The 20,005-nt window shown below is 29.0% G+C and overlaps 1 protein-coding gene across 3 annotated transcripts in view; it reads right to left on the reverse strand.

The window, feature by feature from the left end:
- The window catches only part of LOC129968573 (arylsulfatase B-like), a 60,867-nt gene extending 43,015 nt beyond the window's left edge, over window positions 1-17,852 (reverse strand). Inside the window, exon 1 of one of the 3 annotated variants that reach the window (XM_056082593.1) lies at window positions 17,435-17,852. In XM_056082593.1, coding sequence (XP_055938568.1) covers window positions 17,435-17,509 — 75 coding nt within the window. In that variant the 5' untranslated portion in view covers window positions 17,510-17,852. Of the gene's footprint in view, window positions 1-4,853; window positions 4,872-10,805; window positions 11,048-17,434 lie in introns of those variants that run through there. The other 2 variants (XM_056082595.1, XM_056082596.1) reach the window with 2 other exon arrangements.
- Between the last annotated feature and the right edge of the window lie 2,153 nt (window positions 17,853-20,005).

A 20,005-nucleotide genomic window follows, 5' to 3' on the forward strand; every position in this document is an offset into this window, starting at 1 on the left:
CTACTCGAAAGAAAGCATGGTATCATAATTTAATAAGGAAGTCTTCAAATGTAGATATGAACCCTTAAAACATGCACTGTATACTATTCATATTATGAAAATTCTACTCGAACGCAATCATAGCATCAGAATTTAGCAAGGAAGCCTTTAAACGTGGATATTAACCATTAAGGCATGGACTGTAAACTATTTCAGATAATGAATATTAGTAGGAAGATTCTACTAGAAAACAAGCAGGGCATCAAAATTCAGCAAGGTCGTTTTTAAATGTGGATATTAAACATTAAGGCATGCAGTGTAAACTGTTCCATATGAATACTACTCGAAAGCAAGAATTATTATGCCATGTTGATGACCACATACTGAATTATGATACCATACTACTCGAAAACGAGAATGGCATTACAATTCTGTAAAGAAGTCTTTAAATGTAGATATTAATCATTAAGGCATCAATATTATGAAGATTTTACTCGAAAGTAAGTGGATATCAATCATTACGGCATTCATCATAAATTGTATCCAAAAAAAAGCATGGTATCATAATTTAGGAAGGAAACTTGGATCTTTACCATTAGGGCATGGACTGTAAACTATTTCAGATAATGAATGTTAGTAGGAAGATTCTACTAGAAAGCAAGCATGGCATCATAACCCAGCAGGGATGTTTTTAAATGTGGATATTAAACATTAAGGCATGCAGTGTAAACTGTTCCATATGAATAATACTCGAAAGCAAGAATTATTATGCCATGCTGATGGCCTCATAATGAATTATGTTGCCATACTACTCGAAAACGAGAATGACATTATAATTCTGTAAAGAAGTCTTTATATGTAGATATTAGCCATTAAGGCATAAATATTATGAAGATTCCACTCGAAAACACGTAGATATCAATCATTATGGCATTCATCATAAATTATTTTGGAACATCTTATGTATCATTCTTTCTAATTTTAATTATATCCCTCTATTTAAGACATTTTATTTGTTTCTAGAGAGTATTATTTAGCTGCATATCTTACAAAGTTAGTTCCCTTCCAGGGGAATAATAACAATTAGAAGAAATTAGTGAATAAACGAAATATTCGAATTGATTCGAAACTCTGTCGTTTTTCCAGATTTCTAAAGATGTGGTGTAATTGCACTTTTTCAGTTATTTTCCCAATGCTTTGATGTATTTTCAAGTTTTGAAACTGAGGAAATTTCACAGAAAAGATGTCACTTATCTCATTACTAAGCAAAAATGCAACTCATTGTTTTTATATATAAAGAAAAAATAGATAAGTTTTTGGTCACAAAAGGAAATTTTCTGCAAACTTCCGCGCTTTTTATTTTATCAGATAAACTATCATTATGTAAGGACGAATAAACTTTTGATAAATATTAATTGATAAACTATATTTAGAAAGTATATTAACTCACACCCTTCGTGATATCTGCTACTTTATCTCTTTAACGATATCTGCTTCATTTCCAGTTTCATAAATGATAAAAGTAGTAATTTTTGGAAAAAAAGGAGATAAGATAAAAAAAAAAATATCTAACAGAAACTAGAAACTTTTCTTTTATTTTACATCAAAGATATTTGTTGAATAAGATATGAATCAGATTGTTCAAATTGTACAGGAAGAAAATGTATTAATTCTTGTATTGACAACTACGCGAAGAAAATCTACAAACAAGGAAAAAAAAGAACTTTTTCTCCGGAATCTGTTTCATACATTTCTTTTTCTCGAATATATAAAGAAAACAAATTCTAATCGCAAATAAAGAAATGGACATCGAGATTTAAATTAATATTCATGTTATAGACTTTTCTAAATCTTAAAGAAGAAATTTTGAAATTATGTATACATAATTTTTAAAACAAATATTTTTGTATACATAATGATTTGAAAACAAAGCAAGCTAGATGAATGGAATTTAACATATGGTCCATTCATCAAAATAGAGGATCTGTATTATAGAATGGATTTTGAATAAAGTTCTTTAATGGAATGTCATCAGCATGCATGTGAAAGCGTTCACTATGATGTATCAGAAGCTCTAAATTTTTGATACGCATATTCTTGAGAGGGCTTTTGCTGCGGAGTAACACCGCTAGTAAATGGATTGCCGAAAAAGTAAGAATGTCTTTACTTTCTTGATCTTTATAGAAATGGTGTGGGGCTGATTTACCCTCATTCTGATGGAGGAACTCTCGCAGTCCATATTCTTATATTGGATTGTAGTCTATTTTCCATTAGTATTCGACTCTTAATTTCCACCTATACTGTCATGAGAAAACCAAACAGATAACCACACATGCCTTGGCAGAATGGTGATAACTTTTTTACAACTCTCCTTGGCGTTTTGCATTGTGTTCGCTAAAGACACGAGGAGTAATATGATAATGGGGGAAAGCAAAATTTAAGATATTAATTAAAATGGAGAAACAATTACCGACATTTTCGGTTACAAGTTTATGTGGAAGGTAATAGGTCAAGTATGATCTAAAAGGAGGCAGGCATAACCTGGTTAGTAGGGCTTGGATTCGCATTACTTGGTTTGTAAGTTCGAACTCAGCCGGACGAAGACTCCCCGTGTGTGTAATGGCTAGTGCACTGGAGACACTGGATTAAGATGTGATAGTTCTCTGAATCAGGTCTAAATTACGATTGACGGTTGAGTGAATGAAATGTATGAATGAAGTTCGTCCCATAAAAAGGATTGTGACGCATGAGTAGCTAAATCGCACTCTTGGCACCAGATGGCTCTACTGAAACAAGAGACGCTCTCTTGGCTTAAAATCACTGACTTCGTCAGCGGGCTTGTCCATGAGAAGTGTCATAAGAAACAACAACAACATGATTGAAAGTCTACTTAGTACAGTTGAAATGTACTATGACATGGTAAAAAATATATAACAGGAATTTTATTGGTTTAAGGGGACTCCATCCATAACACGTCATATATACATTTATTAAGTGGATTCCATTAGACATTTTTCCGAATCATTCATTTAAGAATTATGAAACTTTCTATCTATATATATTTACATAGATAAAATATCTTTAAAATTCTTTTTTAAACGATATATATAAATTTTAAATATATATACATTTTATAAATATATATAAATTTTAAAAAATGCATAAAAACTTCTAAATATTTTCTGCAATTTCATTTTTTTTAATTTTTAATTATTTTTTCTTTATTATTCTATATAAGTTTATTTGGAACAAAACTGGAAATGATTTCGTAATTCCAATTAAAAGTTATGTTTTTAGAAATAATTTTATGCACACGCACTAAATTTTCATTACATTTTTCTGAACTAAAATTGTCTTTTAACTATCTCAAAAAATTTCGAATAATAAAATGCTAATAAAAGAAAATAAAAATAAAAAAAAAATTCGAATAATAAATGCTTAACTGGAATTTTCAATCCCACTTTTATGAAATTTCTTCAAAATTTAAGACAAGTTATTTTGATATAATTAGGAAATCGTTTTCCGAAACAGTCGTTATATTTATTTCTCAAAGCCATTTTAATGTTCATTTTATTGCACATTATATTTTACAATGCTATTTTAGTTGAATATAAAAGTACATTTTATGATGGAACGAAAAAAAGAAAAACATTCTTCTTATTTTTTTTTTTTTTTTTTTGATTATTTGTAAGTCCGCTGTCTCCTTAAATTGTTGAGACGACGATTGAAACATACCTATAAATTTGCATCCGAAAATATTATGAAAAGGAAAGAGAAACCTATCGTAAAAAAGTAATTTTTTTTGCCTAAATATCGTCTTTTTAATCCCATATTCTTAACTTCTGAACAGCCTTTTTCATAAAACCGTTTGAATTTTGTTTCTAATTTCATTATTTTATATATTTGCATAACAAATCCTTAAATTCTATTTCTAATACAATAGAATTTCTCTAAATTTTAACAGAATTTTCTGATAAAAACCTTATAAATTATAATGTATTGTTAATTTTTTTTTGTTCAAAATTGGTATAAATATATAAAAAAAACTAAGTTTTTTTTTTTTTTTTTTTTTTTTTTTGTAAAATCGTGTTTTTTCAGAGAAAGTAGCAAGATATGAATCACTTATTGATTACATAAGAATGTTTTTCAATCTTACCTACGTATGAACAGGTAATTTAAATTTAAAAAAATCCTGAATGCACTTAGTTTACATTGCTATTTTACAATATTCATTTCATAGTTTATCTATCTTTACTTATATTTTTGAATTTAAACTCAATTTTACCATGGTAAAATTGGATCCGTGATGGCGCTATATGATATCGTCAACATGAGAGCAGATAGAAAAGACTTTAATATTTAGTTATAAAAAACATTTTTTGTGCGTAAAATCCCGTTTTTTCAGAAAAGACACCGATATAGATAACCTTAGAAACCAAAAATATTAAATGTAGAATTTTGGTTACCTTTTTTTGGTGATAAAAACCAAATTTTGCCATAGAATTACAATTCTAATTACTAAGAATACCCACCAAATTTCATTTATATAAATCATGGGGGGGGTTAAGATATGGTTACATGCATACAAAAATAAAGACAGATCAACGCTTTAGTTGAAAAGTTAAATTTAGTTAAAAGTTTAATTAGTCAGATTTAGTTGAAAATTTGATATGAATCAATACTTTAAATGTTAAAACTGTGAACCAAATTTCCTTTACCTAAGCTTTTATGTTTTGGTTTTACCATCGACAAACCGATAGATAGAAAATTTTCAGATTTGACTGTGAAGTTCTTGAAAATTTTGGTTCCAAATTTTATACCAATGAACATTTTAAACGTTAAACATATGTACCAGATTTTATCTAACTATTTACCCTTTGTAGTTTTCGTATTCACTTCTACTCGGACAATCGGGAGGACAGACATCCTGACTCTCACACTCTCTCAAAAAAAATGCAACTAAGTTCGAAATAAATCTTATGAATAATTTTGTAAATTACTTGTACTTCTGAATTTCCGGCTTAAAGCAGATTTTAAAAAATACCTGAAACCTCTCTCTCTCTCTCTCTCTCTCTCTCAAAAAAAATTAATTCAATTTAGACTTTAAAATATCATTACACACACATACATATATACATATATATGTGTAATAATATTTTAAGCTCTTAATTTAACCAAATTAATTTCCAAAACTTTATTTTAATTTGGCCCATAGTAAAATATTCTCGTATTTTCTGATCTCATTCCACGTATGAAGCTATTTAAAAATTACTGCGCAATCAATTTACGTATCAAATGAAAGTGATCCCTTGAAAAGGTGTTAAAGGTCATCACGTGTATTGAATTGGCGCGTGGCCGGAAATCCTGTTATATAAGACGAGTGATCATTTGTTTCGGCTCCTTTTTCGCGCTTCTTTCTTACTTATACTTTTGTGGCGCGCTGCGTCTGCTTGTAAATAAATTGTTTTCCCGAGATGGATATTAAAGAGAGAATAAAACGAAATTAGAAATACAACGTCTCGTGTATCTCCTCAAACCTGAACTCTGCTTCAACCAAAATAATGTTATATAGGCAAAAACGAAACATAAAACAAAAACCTTCTACTTATAAGTTTCTGAAATCAGCTATTAGAAGTTTATTGATAAGAAATATGTTACTTATTTAATGAACTGAAAAAATAACATATATTTATATACAGTATTTAAATTTTTTATCCCCATTGATAAATTTATATATATACTAGCCGCCTTTGGCGACCAGAAGTTCGCCAATCCTAATGTTCGTTTAAATTTTAATAATTAAATAGGTTGAACCGAAGTTTAACCCCCTTCTTCGCCAAATTGCGATAACGCACCAAAGCTGGCAATCTTTATTATGCACTATAATTTAACATCTGCTTCTTTGCTTTTGAACATTTCGCAAGGCCGTTGATTGCGATTTTTAAAAATTTCGCCAAGCAGGGGATAAAACTCCGGTCGTACCATTAAATATTTTACGCAATTCCAACTTTAATAGATTCTTCAGCAAAATATTTTAAAACTTCAAATTTTGATAGTCATATAATTCACTCATAATATTATAAAGGCCTTCAGTTACAGCGTGATATGTATCTCTCTAATTTTCTGTTACCACTCGTAGAAATTATGCTTTAAATTAAAGTGTAAATGATTAATCTGCAATTAATATAATAATATTTTTTACTGAAACAAAGCATTTTTTTAATAATATGATTACTGATAATAGAGTCACTGAGCGTTTAAAGTTTATGGGCACTAAAGAATATCTTTCTTAATTTATGTAATATCTCAAGAATTTGTCAACAAAAATTTTTCAGATTCATCATGAACAGATCGATTCATTAACAATGTTTTATTTTAAATGTATCAAACACTAAGAAAATAAAATGAATCGTTTAAAATAATAGGTCGAAAACAGGTTTAAAAAAAACTACTTAAAAAACGATGTACTTAAAACTATAAGCATATACAAAAAATATATAACTAACATAAATACATTTTACTTACAAAAGCATGCAACTAACCTAAAAATAATTTAAATCGTCCGTTGGTTGTCATGCCAACAATCAGAACAATGCGCATGCGTGGATTTCCTTCGCCAGTTCCGGTAACGCAAATGCGTAAATTTTTCTACGCCAGTTGGGGTAACGCTATGCAGATTAGACATTTTTAATTTCCTTTATTCTGTGTTATTTTAATTCAAAAGTACTTCAGAATGAATCGGAAACATGGATTAATTAACAATGTTTAATTTTAAATGCATCAAACATTAAGAAAATAAACAGAATCGCTTGAAATAATCCGTCGAAAAATGTTAACCCTAGCCTCATTACTGTTGGGAGAAAAAAAACAACTGATGCCTTACTTATTTGGCGCTGGGGAAATGGAAGATTTTTTTGGCGGAAAAGTTGGCGGTGGGGAAAATGGAAGATTTTTTTGGCGGGAAAGTTAGTTTTTAATTAATAATTAAAATTTCAAAAAAAGGGACCCCAGGTGCACATTCCCGACCTCTAAGGTATACATGTACCAAATTTGATAGCTGTATGTCAAATGACCTGGCCTGTAGAGCGCCAACACACACACACACACACACACACACACACACACACACACACACATTGAGCTTTATTATAAGTACTAGCCGCCTTTGGCGACCAGCCGGTTCGCCAATCTTAATGTTCGTTAAAATTTTAATAATTAAATATTTTATGCAATTCCAACTTTAACAGATTCTTCAGCAAAATATTTTAAAACTTCAAATTTTGATAGTCATATAATTCACTCATAATATTATAAAGGCCTTCAGTCATAACGTGATATGTATTTCTCTAATTTTCTGTTACCCCTCGTAGAATTTATGCTTTAAATTAAAGTGTAAATGATTCATCTGCAATTAATATAATAATATTTTTTACTGAAACAAAGCATTTTTTTAAATAATATGATTACTGATAATAGAGTCACTGAGCGTTTAAACTTTATGGGCACTAAAGAATATATTTCTTAATTTATGTAATATCTCAAGAATTTGTCAACAAAATTTTCTCAGATTCATCATGAACAGATCGATTAATGAACAATGTTTCATTTTAAATGCATTAAACACTAAGAAAATAAAATGAATCGTTTAAAATAATCGGTCTAAAACAGGTTTAAAAAAACTACTTAAAAAACGATGTACTTAAAACTATAAGCATATACAAAAAATATATAACTAACATAAATACAATTTACTTACAAAAGCATGTAACTAACCTAAAAATAATTTAAATCATCTGTTGAAAGTGGTTGCCATGACAACAATCAGAACAATGCGCATGCGTGAATTTTCTTCGGAAACTTCTTTTCCTTTTCCAGCTGTGTTGCCATAGAAACCGGCGCACAGCTGTTTACACGTTTATGTTTATCTATTCAGATTTTATAACATCTAATCAGAGTAACGGTGAATATCAGTGTGTTCGTGTTCGTCAATAAATGTTAATTTTTTTAATAACATGATTAACGAAAACAGAGTCACTGAGCATTTAAACCTTATGGGAACTAAAAAATATCTTTCTTAATTTATGTAATATCTCAAGAATTTGTCGACCAACCGGTTCGCCAATCTTAATGTTCGCTAAAATTTTTATATTTAAATATTTTATGCAATTCCTACTTTAATAGCTTCTTCATCAAAATATTTTAAAACTTCAAATTTTGATAGTCATATAATTCACTCATAATATTATAAAGGCCTTCAGTCATAACGTAATATGTATCTCTCTCATTTTCTGTTAGCACCCGTAGAATTTATGTTTTAAATTAAAGTGGAAAGAATTAATCTGCAATTAATATAATAATATTTTTTACTGAAACAAAGAATTTTTTTATAATCTGATTAATGAAAATAGAGTCACTCAGTGTTTAAACTTTATGGGCACTAAAGAATATCTTTTTCAATTTACGTATTATCTCAAGAATTTGTCAACAAAATTTTCTTAGATTCATCATGAGCAGATCGATTCATTAACAATGTTTACTTTTAAATGCATCAAACTAAGAAAATGAAACGAATCGTTTAAAATAGACGGTTTAAAACAGGTTTTAAAAAAACTACTTAAAAAACGATGCACTTAAAACTATAAGCATATACAAAAAATATATAACTAACATAAATACATTTTAATTACAAAAACATGCAACGAACCTAAAAAAAATTTAAATCCAGTCCGCATCCGATGATAATAATTCGTCAACACAATGCGGAATTCTGAACACAAAGCGCATGCGTGAAATTTCAACGCCAGTTACGTAACGCAAATACGTGATTTTTTTTCTACGCCAGTTGGGGTAACGCTATGCGGATTAGAAATTTTTAATTTCCTTTATTCTGTTTTATTTTAATTCAAAAGTACTTCAGAATGAATCTGAAGGATCGATTAATTAACAAGGTTTCATTTTAAATGCATAAAACATTAAGAAAATAAACAGAATCGTTTGAAATAATCCGCCGAAAAATCTTAACCCTAGCCTCATTACTGTTGGGAGAAAAAAAGAACTAAAGCCTAAGTCATTTGGCGTTGGGGAAAATTAAGATTATTTTGGCGGAAAAGTTGGCGGTGGAGAAAATGGAAGATTTTTTTGGCGGGAAAGTTAGTTTTTAATTAATAATTAAAATTCTAATTAAAATTTCAAAAAAATTGACCCCAGGTGCACATTCCCGACCTCTAAGGTATACATGTACCAAATTTGGTAGCTGTATGTCAAATGACCTGGCCTGTAGAGCGCCAACACACACACACACACACACATTGAGCTTTATTATAAGTATATAGATAGATATGAATCAGATTCTTTCTTCGAAGATTTTTTGCAAGTAATTCCGCCGAAATTTAGAATCTGAAAACCAACATTTGAAAGCAAATAAATAGCATTAATGCAGATTATGCAAATTTGAAAATGAAAATCCACAGAACAAAGCATGAACGCAGAAATTAAATTCAAGCAGTTTTATATAAAAAAGGCGTCTAGAAATTAAGAATATTGAATTCAAAGAGTATTCTGTATTTAAAACTAATTGTTCAAAATACCTTAGGCTAATTTAAATAGTCTTAAACCATTGATTTTCCAAACTTATGTAATAATAGTAACTTCATCGAAATTCATTGAATTAATGCTGATATTTAATATTCGTCAAGTCAGGAATGCATCGAAGAATTCTAACTATCCGAACTCCGCTATATGAATCGCTTTGAGAATAGGAAAAAAAAAGAAATCCACAAACAAAATCTTTTCGTGTAAAAATCAGACAAGATAGAGAACTGAAAAACTCAAAAGAGATTTCTTAGGGCATCGTGTTTGAAAGATATATTCAATCACTGATATTTTAATACAAAATGAGGGCATATAAAATGGTAACTAACATTTTCTGTTGTCACTAAATGAATACTTTATGAGCAAATCTTGTTTATTTTTCTCTAAGAAATAACTTTTGCTTTCATCAGTTATTTTATTATCCGGATATTTGATTTTTCAGACTATAACCGACCCCAATTAATCCTGATAATATCAAATGAATCATTTTTGAAATATTTTTACTAATTCTGTATACAACAGAACTTGACTATCTACAACAACACCGCAGTAAAAAAAATATCATTTATTGACAGAATAGATTTAAAATAAAATAGAATTAAAATTAAGATAAATTAAGTCTCAAAATGAGTAGAGTAGGAGAAAATAATATTTGCTTGATTTAAGATAGTAATAATTTTTTTATATTTTATAAATAAAATGTGGTATGCAAATAAAGAGTACCAAGAAGATAATAATTTCAATCAATAAACACTATATACCACTTTGAAAATATATCAAGGAAACTAGAAAATAAACAATATTTCTACATATGATATGTTTGTTTAAAGATTGGCCTTTTTTTATTTATTTAATTTACTAAGATATGCGGAATCTTAAAAATTAATAATTTCGATCAATGAGGTCATGAGAAACAATTGTATTTAACAGACAGAAACAAGAGCTATTGGTTTATATTTTTAAAAATTTTTAATTAACATCAATAAAAATGCACGCCCGAATTAAATAAATAAATTAATTAAAAGATAAATGAAAAATCGAATTATTGACGAATTTGAATTAAAAACTTTCTAATTAATCGAATTTCCCTGTAATTAATATTTAAACAATGTTTCCCTGTTCATTGATATTTAAACAATGGAAATTCAAGAATTTCGAAATTCACATCAGCATGATTTATATAAATATTTAGTACATAAATTCCAATGAAATAAAAAAAAAATCAAAGCACTCACCATTTTTTTTAATTAGATTATGTTTTCCTTATCGAAACCTTAAATATCTGCAATATTCACATTTAGTTAATCATTGGAAACACATTTTGAAGATGGAAAAGTTATTGGACAGTAATAACATTCATTTCATTCGAATTAAGTAAAAGCATTTGACTGCTTATCTATGATAGCAATAAATTTCTGTCTCGTTTATCATTTATACTGATAGTTGCTGGATTTCACGAGTTCGGCATTATCTAAGAATACCATCTGGCCAATAAAGCGAATGCCACGACGGATTCCTTTTACTATGTCAGAATCAAATTCCCTGTTTGTTATTTAAGTTTTTATTTCCTTGATACCTTTACGAAGAATAGACCCTGGTTAAACATTATAAGTAAAAGTATGAAGAGCTTGAAATTAGGCTTAACACAATTTATTGGAACTCTTTCGATTTGTTTCTTTCGTATTCGTAAAATAGGCAATATTTCTTGTTATTCCATCCGTGCTTCTGACTGGGAGTAGAAAGATAAAGGATAATAATTAGAATTCTAAAAATAAAAAAAAAATTATAATATATATCAGATTAAAAAAATTCGAATTTTCCTATATGAAAATATTTCAGGCTTAATTTTACTTTATTAAATTAAAATAAAAATTCGAATTTTCGTATATGAAAATATTTCAGGCTTAATTTCACTTTATTAAATTAAAATAAAAATTCGAATTTTCGTATATGAAAATGTTTTAGGCTTAATTTTACTTTATTAAATTAAAATAAAAATTCGAATTTTCGTATATGAAAATATTTCAGGCTTAATTTTACTTTATTAAATTAAAATAGAAATTCGAATTTTCGTATATGAAAATATTTCAGGCTTAATTTCACTTTATTAAATTAAAATAAAAATTCGAATTTTCGTATATGAAAATGTTTTAGGCTTAATTTTACTTTATTAAATTAAAATAAAAATTCGAATTTTCGTATATGAAAATATTTCAGGCTTAATTTTACTTTATTAAATTAAAATAAAAATTCGAGTTTTCGTTATGAAAGTATTTCAGGCTTAATTTCACTTTATTAAATTAAAATAAAAATTCTAATTTTCATATATGAAAATGTTTTAGGCTTAATTTTACTTATGTAAATGGCTTTAAAAATATCTTTTTTAATTCTGTAGCAGCGATGAGGTATTAATATTGTAGCAAACCACACGAGATATCAATAATTAGATAAATTATTGATATCTCGTGTGATCTCCGAAAAATTTTCTCGCATACACTCTAATAAACTTGACATGCAAGAGAATGGATTACTTGTCATTAGTGTACAATAGTTAAGTAATATTAATATTTGGGATGAATTTTTTAGCAAAATCTATCGTGCCAACCTTGGCGAGTTATTTGGCAACTTGTTGGCGAGTTATTTGGCAACTTGTTGGCGAGTTATTTGGCAACCTTGGCGAGTTATTTGGCATACGTTGATAGTATCCGAAAATCGAATTTGTGTTTTAGACAAGTTTTACTCAACCGACTGAAACAAAATTGGACATGTAGTCACAAAATCCCATACCAAATTTGATGTATTTAAGTCATTGCAATTTTGAGTTATCGCATTTACAAGTTTTTAAAAATACAGACCGACAGACAGTCAATCCTTTATTAGATATGGTTAAAAATCCGATGGGTGTCTAGACTGCAATTTTTGATTATGTATATCGAATTTTATCTATTTCTCGTTTATCGAATTTTAGCTCTCCCCGTTTTATAGTTATTATATTAAATTATATGCGAACAGCCAGACAGACGGACTTCCTCAGAACAGATTTTACTCAAAATTTGACAGAAATCTGCAAATTTGGTATAAAGACCGCTTACGAAATTTTCTTCAACTAGCTAAAACCGTTTTTGAATTTTCTTTGTCGCAGACAGACTTACATTTTCCAAAAATGCGTTTTTCGAACTCAGCGCGGTCTAAAACGAGCAGATTCGTCAAAATCTGGAATTTGAATTTTTTGACGACTACACTTTTTTATAGTACACATATGAGAAAGTAAAAAAGTGTTATTTCAAAATATATTAAAGAATACTAAAGATAAGATATAAAAAATGATGAAACATAAAAAAGATACTAAAGATATAAAAATAATGGTAATTGGGAAAAGAAGTGTATGAAAAAAAGTTAGTAAATCCGAAAAGTGTTTTTTTTTAAAGTTATTTAAGCTGCTTTGTAAGTTGTTGTCTTTAATGGAATATTTTCATGGAATTCCATGTAATGGGTGTACGAAGAAATGAAGTTAAAATAAACACTCGGTAACAGGTAACAAAGAGAGATTCATAAAGCGAAAAATACAATGATTAGGAAGCAAACTGAATTTTCCAGAAGATTCTGAGGATCTCGTCTCTTAATAAGTATATCGCTGTATTTCTTTTGTTTTTGGAACTTCCACTTTTGTCGCCAAGTCACCAAGTATTGCCAAGGGATGGGGAGTAATTGAATTTGCACCATTTCAGTCACCATTAAAAATAGCTTTCTGTCCATTTTCTTTTTAACGCAGTAACTAAGCAGGGGAAGCAATATAACAGATTCAGAAAAGTATGTCCAGAATTACTCAGTAAAACGCTCTCACATTTCGTTTAATTATTTACTAATTAAGGCACACGTTATTAGGCTTAGAATTCAAAATACTAATTAAGGCTTAGAATTCAAAAATATGATAACATTGAACATCTCTTTCTTAACGAGCACCTGTCACCAAAAGTTGACTACCAATTTTGTTGCAAGATCTAAGTTCAACGACCAATCTTGTAAAACGATTTGAATCATGCGTGCTGTGAAAAGTAATTTAAAGACAAATTATGAGCCGAAAGACTTTGTCACGTTAAAATTTAGAACCAAAAATTCAATATTTAATTATAAAAGAAATTAAGTAGTAGAAATAAATATTCATAAATACAGTGAAACCTCTATACAGTAGTTATTCTCCACTATACCTAAAGTCACCCCATATATATATAGAGAGAGAGGGGGAGAGGGGGGAAGGAGAGAGGGGGGAGGAGAGAGAGAGGGAGAGGGGGGAGAGAAGGGGGTAGAGTATGACACATACATATATATATATATGTGTGTGTGTGTGTGTGTGTATGTGCGTGTGTATGTCAGACAGTCGTCTGAACCTTTTATAATTCTAGATTTCCTTACGGGATTGAGAAAAAAAAAAAAAAATTAGCGCATGTTTCGTGGCATGTTCAGCTCATGTTTCTTAGATTAAATGTTAAGAAGTTCCTACATCCTTTTAAAGAAAGTGAAACGAGATTAAAAGGATTTTGAATTTTTTTCACCACAACATCAGAATAAATCATTGTTTAAATATTATTTTTACAACATTTTGTCATTCAAAAAATATTAGCCTATCAATTACGTCAACTCCTTTTCCGAATGTATTTTATTCACTTTTGAATAAAATTTTCATATTAATTCTTCCAAAATTAGTATAAATTCCATTTCGTTCCGCTGTAATATTAAACGAATTAACTGATAGCAGTGTTAAAGTTAAGTTTATTTCTTCTTGTATTTTCATTCTTTATTTCATTATGTGAAACAACCTAGACTTTAATTACTGCTGTGGCCTTGTTAACTTGGTAAGTTGACAAGGCCACCGAACATATATATCAGTAATGTCATAGCCATAAAACATGCTCCATCTATTCTTCCCTTATCCCAATACACTTATTATATTAGCTTTTTAAAATCATCTTTAAAAAATTATCATCTTTTTTTATTTAATGCCCTTCATAACTTTAAATCAAAGTTTAGATATACATTTAATTTGAAATTCGATAAAATTTTATAATATTTTTCTCATTATGTTATTCTCCACATTGCCTCTCTGTTATCTCACTTATTATTTAAATTAAATTTAAAATGAAAAATGAATTTAACTTTAAACAATTCAATAACTTGCATGCTGTGCTGATAGTAAAGATAGTAAGTATAATGATAGTATGATAGTAGAAAACTGGTTAAATTGTATAATTGTATATGAAGTTTAACATATATTGCCGAAATCTGTCATAATTTAGATGATATTTTCAGAGAGTTTTATTTTCGGGTTTAATAAAAAGTTAGTGCATTAAATTCAGGAAATGAAATTTTAAGCTAAAAAAGCCACAAGATATTTTTTTCAAATATAAGCATTTTATAGGAAAATGCAGTGGTATTTAAAAATGGACGAACTATTAGAAAATTTTCATGATGTGGGAAAAAAAATAAAGAAATAAAAAGTATGAAAAATAATAATAAAAGCATGCTTTCAAAAAGCACTTGCTGATTGTATAGAAAATAAGCTAAATCTTGATGTTTTGAGAATTGACAATGGAAAAAAAATGTAGGGGAAAAATGTTTAAAGCAATAATGGAAAATATTTGAATTTGTTTTAAATAGTTTTTAAAAATGAAAATTTGAACTTTTTACAGTTAAATTTGAAAAAATGAATTTTTTACATTACTTTTTTTGTTTCAAATATTTTTTAATTATGTTTGAGTATTAATGAAATTATTTAAATTCTTGGATATAAAAAAAAAACTTTTTTTTTTTGCATTGCGTGCATATTTCCAATGATCTTAATTCCTGCACCTTTTATGAAATATTTAATCTGCACATGGAATTACAAAATTCTGATATTTTAATCTGCAATTAAACTAAAATAATAACTAATTTAACAGAGAAAAATTACTTGAGCACACCTTAACATATCCGATGATCCTAATATTTTTATAAGGAATGAAATGCTATAAACACTCCTAATGGATTGTCTAATTAGGAGGAAAAGTTTGTTTAGTTTAGTTATATTAACGTCCAGTTTGAAGCAACACTAGAGCTATTTTGGGACGGACCTCGTCATTTTGAAACGCGGTCAGACGACCGGGACGACACCTGAGCTGGCACCCCCCACCCCAGGAGGACATTTGGTCAGGACGGATTTGACGGGCAACAGACCCCCTTACACGGAACGGCAACAGGCAACGGACGGACGGGCAACAGACCGCCTTTTTCGGTGGAATCTGGTCTCGAACCTGAAACCCTCCGGTTCCGAAGCCGAGACCTTACCACCAGTCATCGCAGCCAATTAGGATGTAAAAGAAATTTATAGGTCAAGAGATTACATTCGGTTTCAAAACTTCGATACACGATTTTATATCCAAGTAAAAATATTTCAAAACAAAGAATGATTTCATTTTTTAGCTCGATTTGTTTCATGCTCTTAAGGGGTTATAAGACATTTTAATTCTTTATGAAAATTATTATTAAATTCTTTTATGATTTCATTTGGTAGCTAAAACGCTTCTAAAAAGTTTTTGATGCTGCACATGTGTGTAGATTATTTACTTTAAAAGATCTATTCAAAATCCTGAACATCACTGTTGACTTTTTGCTCAGGAACGTTTACTTTAAAGTCATTTTTCGCAATGCTACATTTTCAGAGCTTGTGAGTGGGATTAAAGAAAAGTGGTTGCTCGTATATATTAAAGAAATTTTTCAGGTATACTTATGCACACATAATAAAGAAATTACAATGCATACTTATTACTATGCATACTCAAAACATTACTATGCATACTTTTTTCCAATGCTTGTTAATATGCTAAAAAAGTTTTTCTTAAGCATTATCATATTTTAACATTAAAAGTAAAATAATTTATGAAAATATTTATCACTTTGCAGGATTATCAAGTTATGTTCTGCGGGAGTAAACTAGTGCACCATGTGTTAATATAAATTGCTTATTTTCTGACAAACTTTACGCGCAAAAAAATTCTGTCTTCTGTTTTATACGTATTTTATACGTTATATATGTTTTTATATATATATATATATATATTTTAATTAGTAAAAAAAATTTCACTGACTTATAATAATATGATTAAATGTTTTATGAAATTATCGTTAAAAAATCTGTTAGGGAGAGTCGTATTTGACCAGCTTTCTAACTATGTTTTAGCTGCTAAAAGTCCTATAGCTCCTTAAATTTAGAAGAGATATAATAAGATAGTAGTGGAGATAATAAAATATTTTTATTTTTCTCTCTTTGTTGTGCTACAATTCGAAAATCCTGCATAGTAGTAAGTGCTCTATGAAAATGCAGTTTAATATTTTCATTGATTAATCGAGAAATGAATCGATTAATTTTAATTAAATTATACCATAACAGTGACACACTTATTAATACGACAATTCAGACCCTGTAAGATTCTTAGATCATCTATCCTCCTAATTAATCTTAATGAAGAATGAGAACGAGAAGCCTGGCTTAAAAGTAATCGGATTCATCATTCTGAACAGGTTTATTACTTACTGAGAACAATTACTAAATTTTTATTTTGGCAGTCATATTTCAATAGACATATTAGTTTGGGCAAGCCCATAATATTCTATTTAGTATGAAACATAAAAACGTTAGTGGGTTGTTACAGTTTCCCGTGTTTTGGGTCTTGGGAAAAGATGTAGATCTCTTATGCAAAAGGAATAATCTGATGGCTCGAAACAAATTTCTACAAAATATTTTCATTTTATAGAAATTTGTTATTTTTTTAAAACCACAGCTTAGAAAACAAAACAATATGCAATTTTAATAAATATAAATACATCTTACTTCATTTGAAACCAATGGTCTACGTTGTTCATCTTTTTTTCTTCTTTTTAATGCAGTTCTCTTCGATACACCCATAACAGATATTTATTTTAAAATTTTAGTAGAAAAAAGTATCAAATAACATTAGAATTACACCTTTCACAAAATTGACCAAGTATTTTTGGTTGAGTCACATCCATATTCGTTAAAATACACTACTTGCACAATTTTCTATCTCAAGTTAAGCAGATTTATTAAGGATTTACAAGCACTTTTTTTTTATCTGATTAACAAAAGCTGCTAAAGTAAATACCTCTACATTTATGAACGAGTTCTTGAACGAAGATGAACGAGTTCAGTTATTCCTCGTAAGATATTTTGAATCAAAATCGGTAAATTAGAAATATCAAAATCGAAGCACCATTTGACACCTACTTCTTTCCTTTATGAGTATTTACAATATCATTATCAGTTTGGAGTGAATACGTGTAGTGGACCGAAACTAGGTTATTCGTGTTTACGAAATCGATTACTGCATATCATAGCAGTAACGTCACTGTAATAACGTCGGTGTGAATTCACCTGCTTGGTCGAGACGCAGATGTTTTCGTTTTGAATTTCATTAGAGCTGAATTTATTTTAATGATTATATAATGACAAGATATGATTGGAATTTTTTTAGTGATGTAATAAGATGTAAAATAAATATTGTGAATCTAATATGTAATACAAGTATTTAAATAATTGAGATTTTTTTTCTTAAATTATAGTCCAATATCTTTATTCCAGTATCTTTTTCATGCTTATTGGCTCTCTAAGGGACAAACTAGTAGACCTAGAACTGCCAGATATATCACAATTGTGCTTCAAATGTGTAATTCGGGGCAATTTTAATTAATTAGAAATTAAGGGGAATCCTGAAGTTTTTCTTCTTAGAATTGCTCAATATATATAAGAAAATTATCTGTTGGTATCATTGTATAATGCAGATCCCCAAAGGAAAAAAATTCACAGCTAAATATTTCGCACATCAGAAATAAGGAGTGTAGTTACTTATTTAAATTATTTCTAATACTATTTTTAAACGCTTAAAAATACTGTTTAGTTTGAAATCACCCCATCGAGATTTTGTTTCCGAAATTAGAAGATTTAAAGCTTATCTGTGTGATTAGTATCAAACAAAAACATGATGTTAAAAATATCATTACATAAAATTGCTGTTTAATACGATAGTATTCTATCTCGAAAAGATCCTTTTTAAATCAAAAGATTCAAGGTTTGGGTATGAGATTAGCGAGTGATAAGCTTCAATTCATTGTAATATCAGTCTTGAGTTTAAACTAGAAACCCAAATTTAGGCAAAAGTTATCATGATAATGTAGGGCAACAATCTTAATGATATTATAGGGAAATAATCCAGGTCAATGTCGCACAGTATGGGTAAAAAGAGCAGCACAGACATTAAATGATTTGAATAATTTACGGCTTGGAGCAAAATGTTGTTGGTTAACTGTTGACATTTTGTTATAAATGGATTTAAAAAGTTTTAGAGAATGAATACGTTTTCACAAAAGTGATAAAAATATATATCCTACAGATGTGACATATTCATCATATTTTTCATGGTCATATATGTATAAAAAGAGAGAGCAACGACTGTCGAAAAATTCGACCTCGAGTTGTTGATATATCTCCAAGACATATATAGATTATAGTTTGTATATGAACATAATAACTCTAGGGAACAATTCGCTACTTTTTTTCGCCAAAACTATAGACTATAGTTAAATTTTCGGACGAAATCGAACAATGGGAAGTCTGTCTGTTCTTTCTAGTGTACTCACCTAGATAACTCAAAAGCACAAATTGATGGATTCATAAATTCAGAGAGAAATTTTCTAATCTGATTGGCAGATCTAATTGGCGCCTAATCTAATCTGATTGGCGCCAAATTCTTATCTATCTTCTATTGGCGTAAATCAGGATAACAAGATCAGACTGCAAACACCAGACAGGAAATTTAAAAATAAATTCTTTCATGAATTAAAATGTCTGCTCTTGCAGACTAAACAATATACATCAAATCGGTGTCAGTTCTTTTTATTTCTAAGCACAAATATAACAACCCGTCACAACTGATTCGGAAGTACACCGCACTTCCGGTTACAAAATGATCTAACCAATATTGTTATTCCTCTGGGACCTACTGATTTGATTTGAATATCCAACATTTTCTAACTGATTTAGTAATTGCTTATTTAACTTCTTGTATATGAAAGCGATAACTATGGAAATTCAAATAGCTAGGAGGATGAAATTTGATATATAACATTGATATCAAAACTGTCGATAAGATTCAAAATTTGAGCCCAGCCAATCAATGAAAAGTTATCTGAAAGTGAATCGATTCGGAATTTGAATCCAGTCAGTCAACGGTATGAGTCTCAAAGTGAATCGATTCGGAATTTGAATCCAGTCAGTCAACGGTATGAGTCTCAAAGTGAATCGATTCGGAATTTGAATCCAGTCAGTCAACGGTATGAGTCTCAAAGTGAATCGATTCTCTTCATAAGTGGAAGAAAGGAAACACGA

Source organism: Argiope bruennichi, chromosome 5 (genome assembly GCF_947563725.1).
Source record: "Argiope bruennichi chromosome 5, qqArgBrue1.1, whole genome shotgun sequence".
Taxonomy (NCBI): Eukaryota; Metazoa; Arthropoda; class Arachnida; order Araneae; family Araneidae; genus Argiope; species Argiope bruennichi.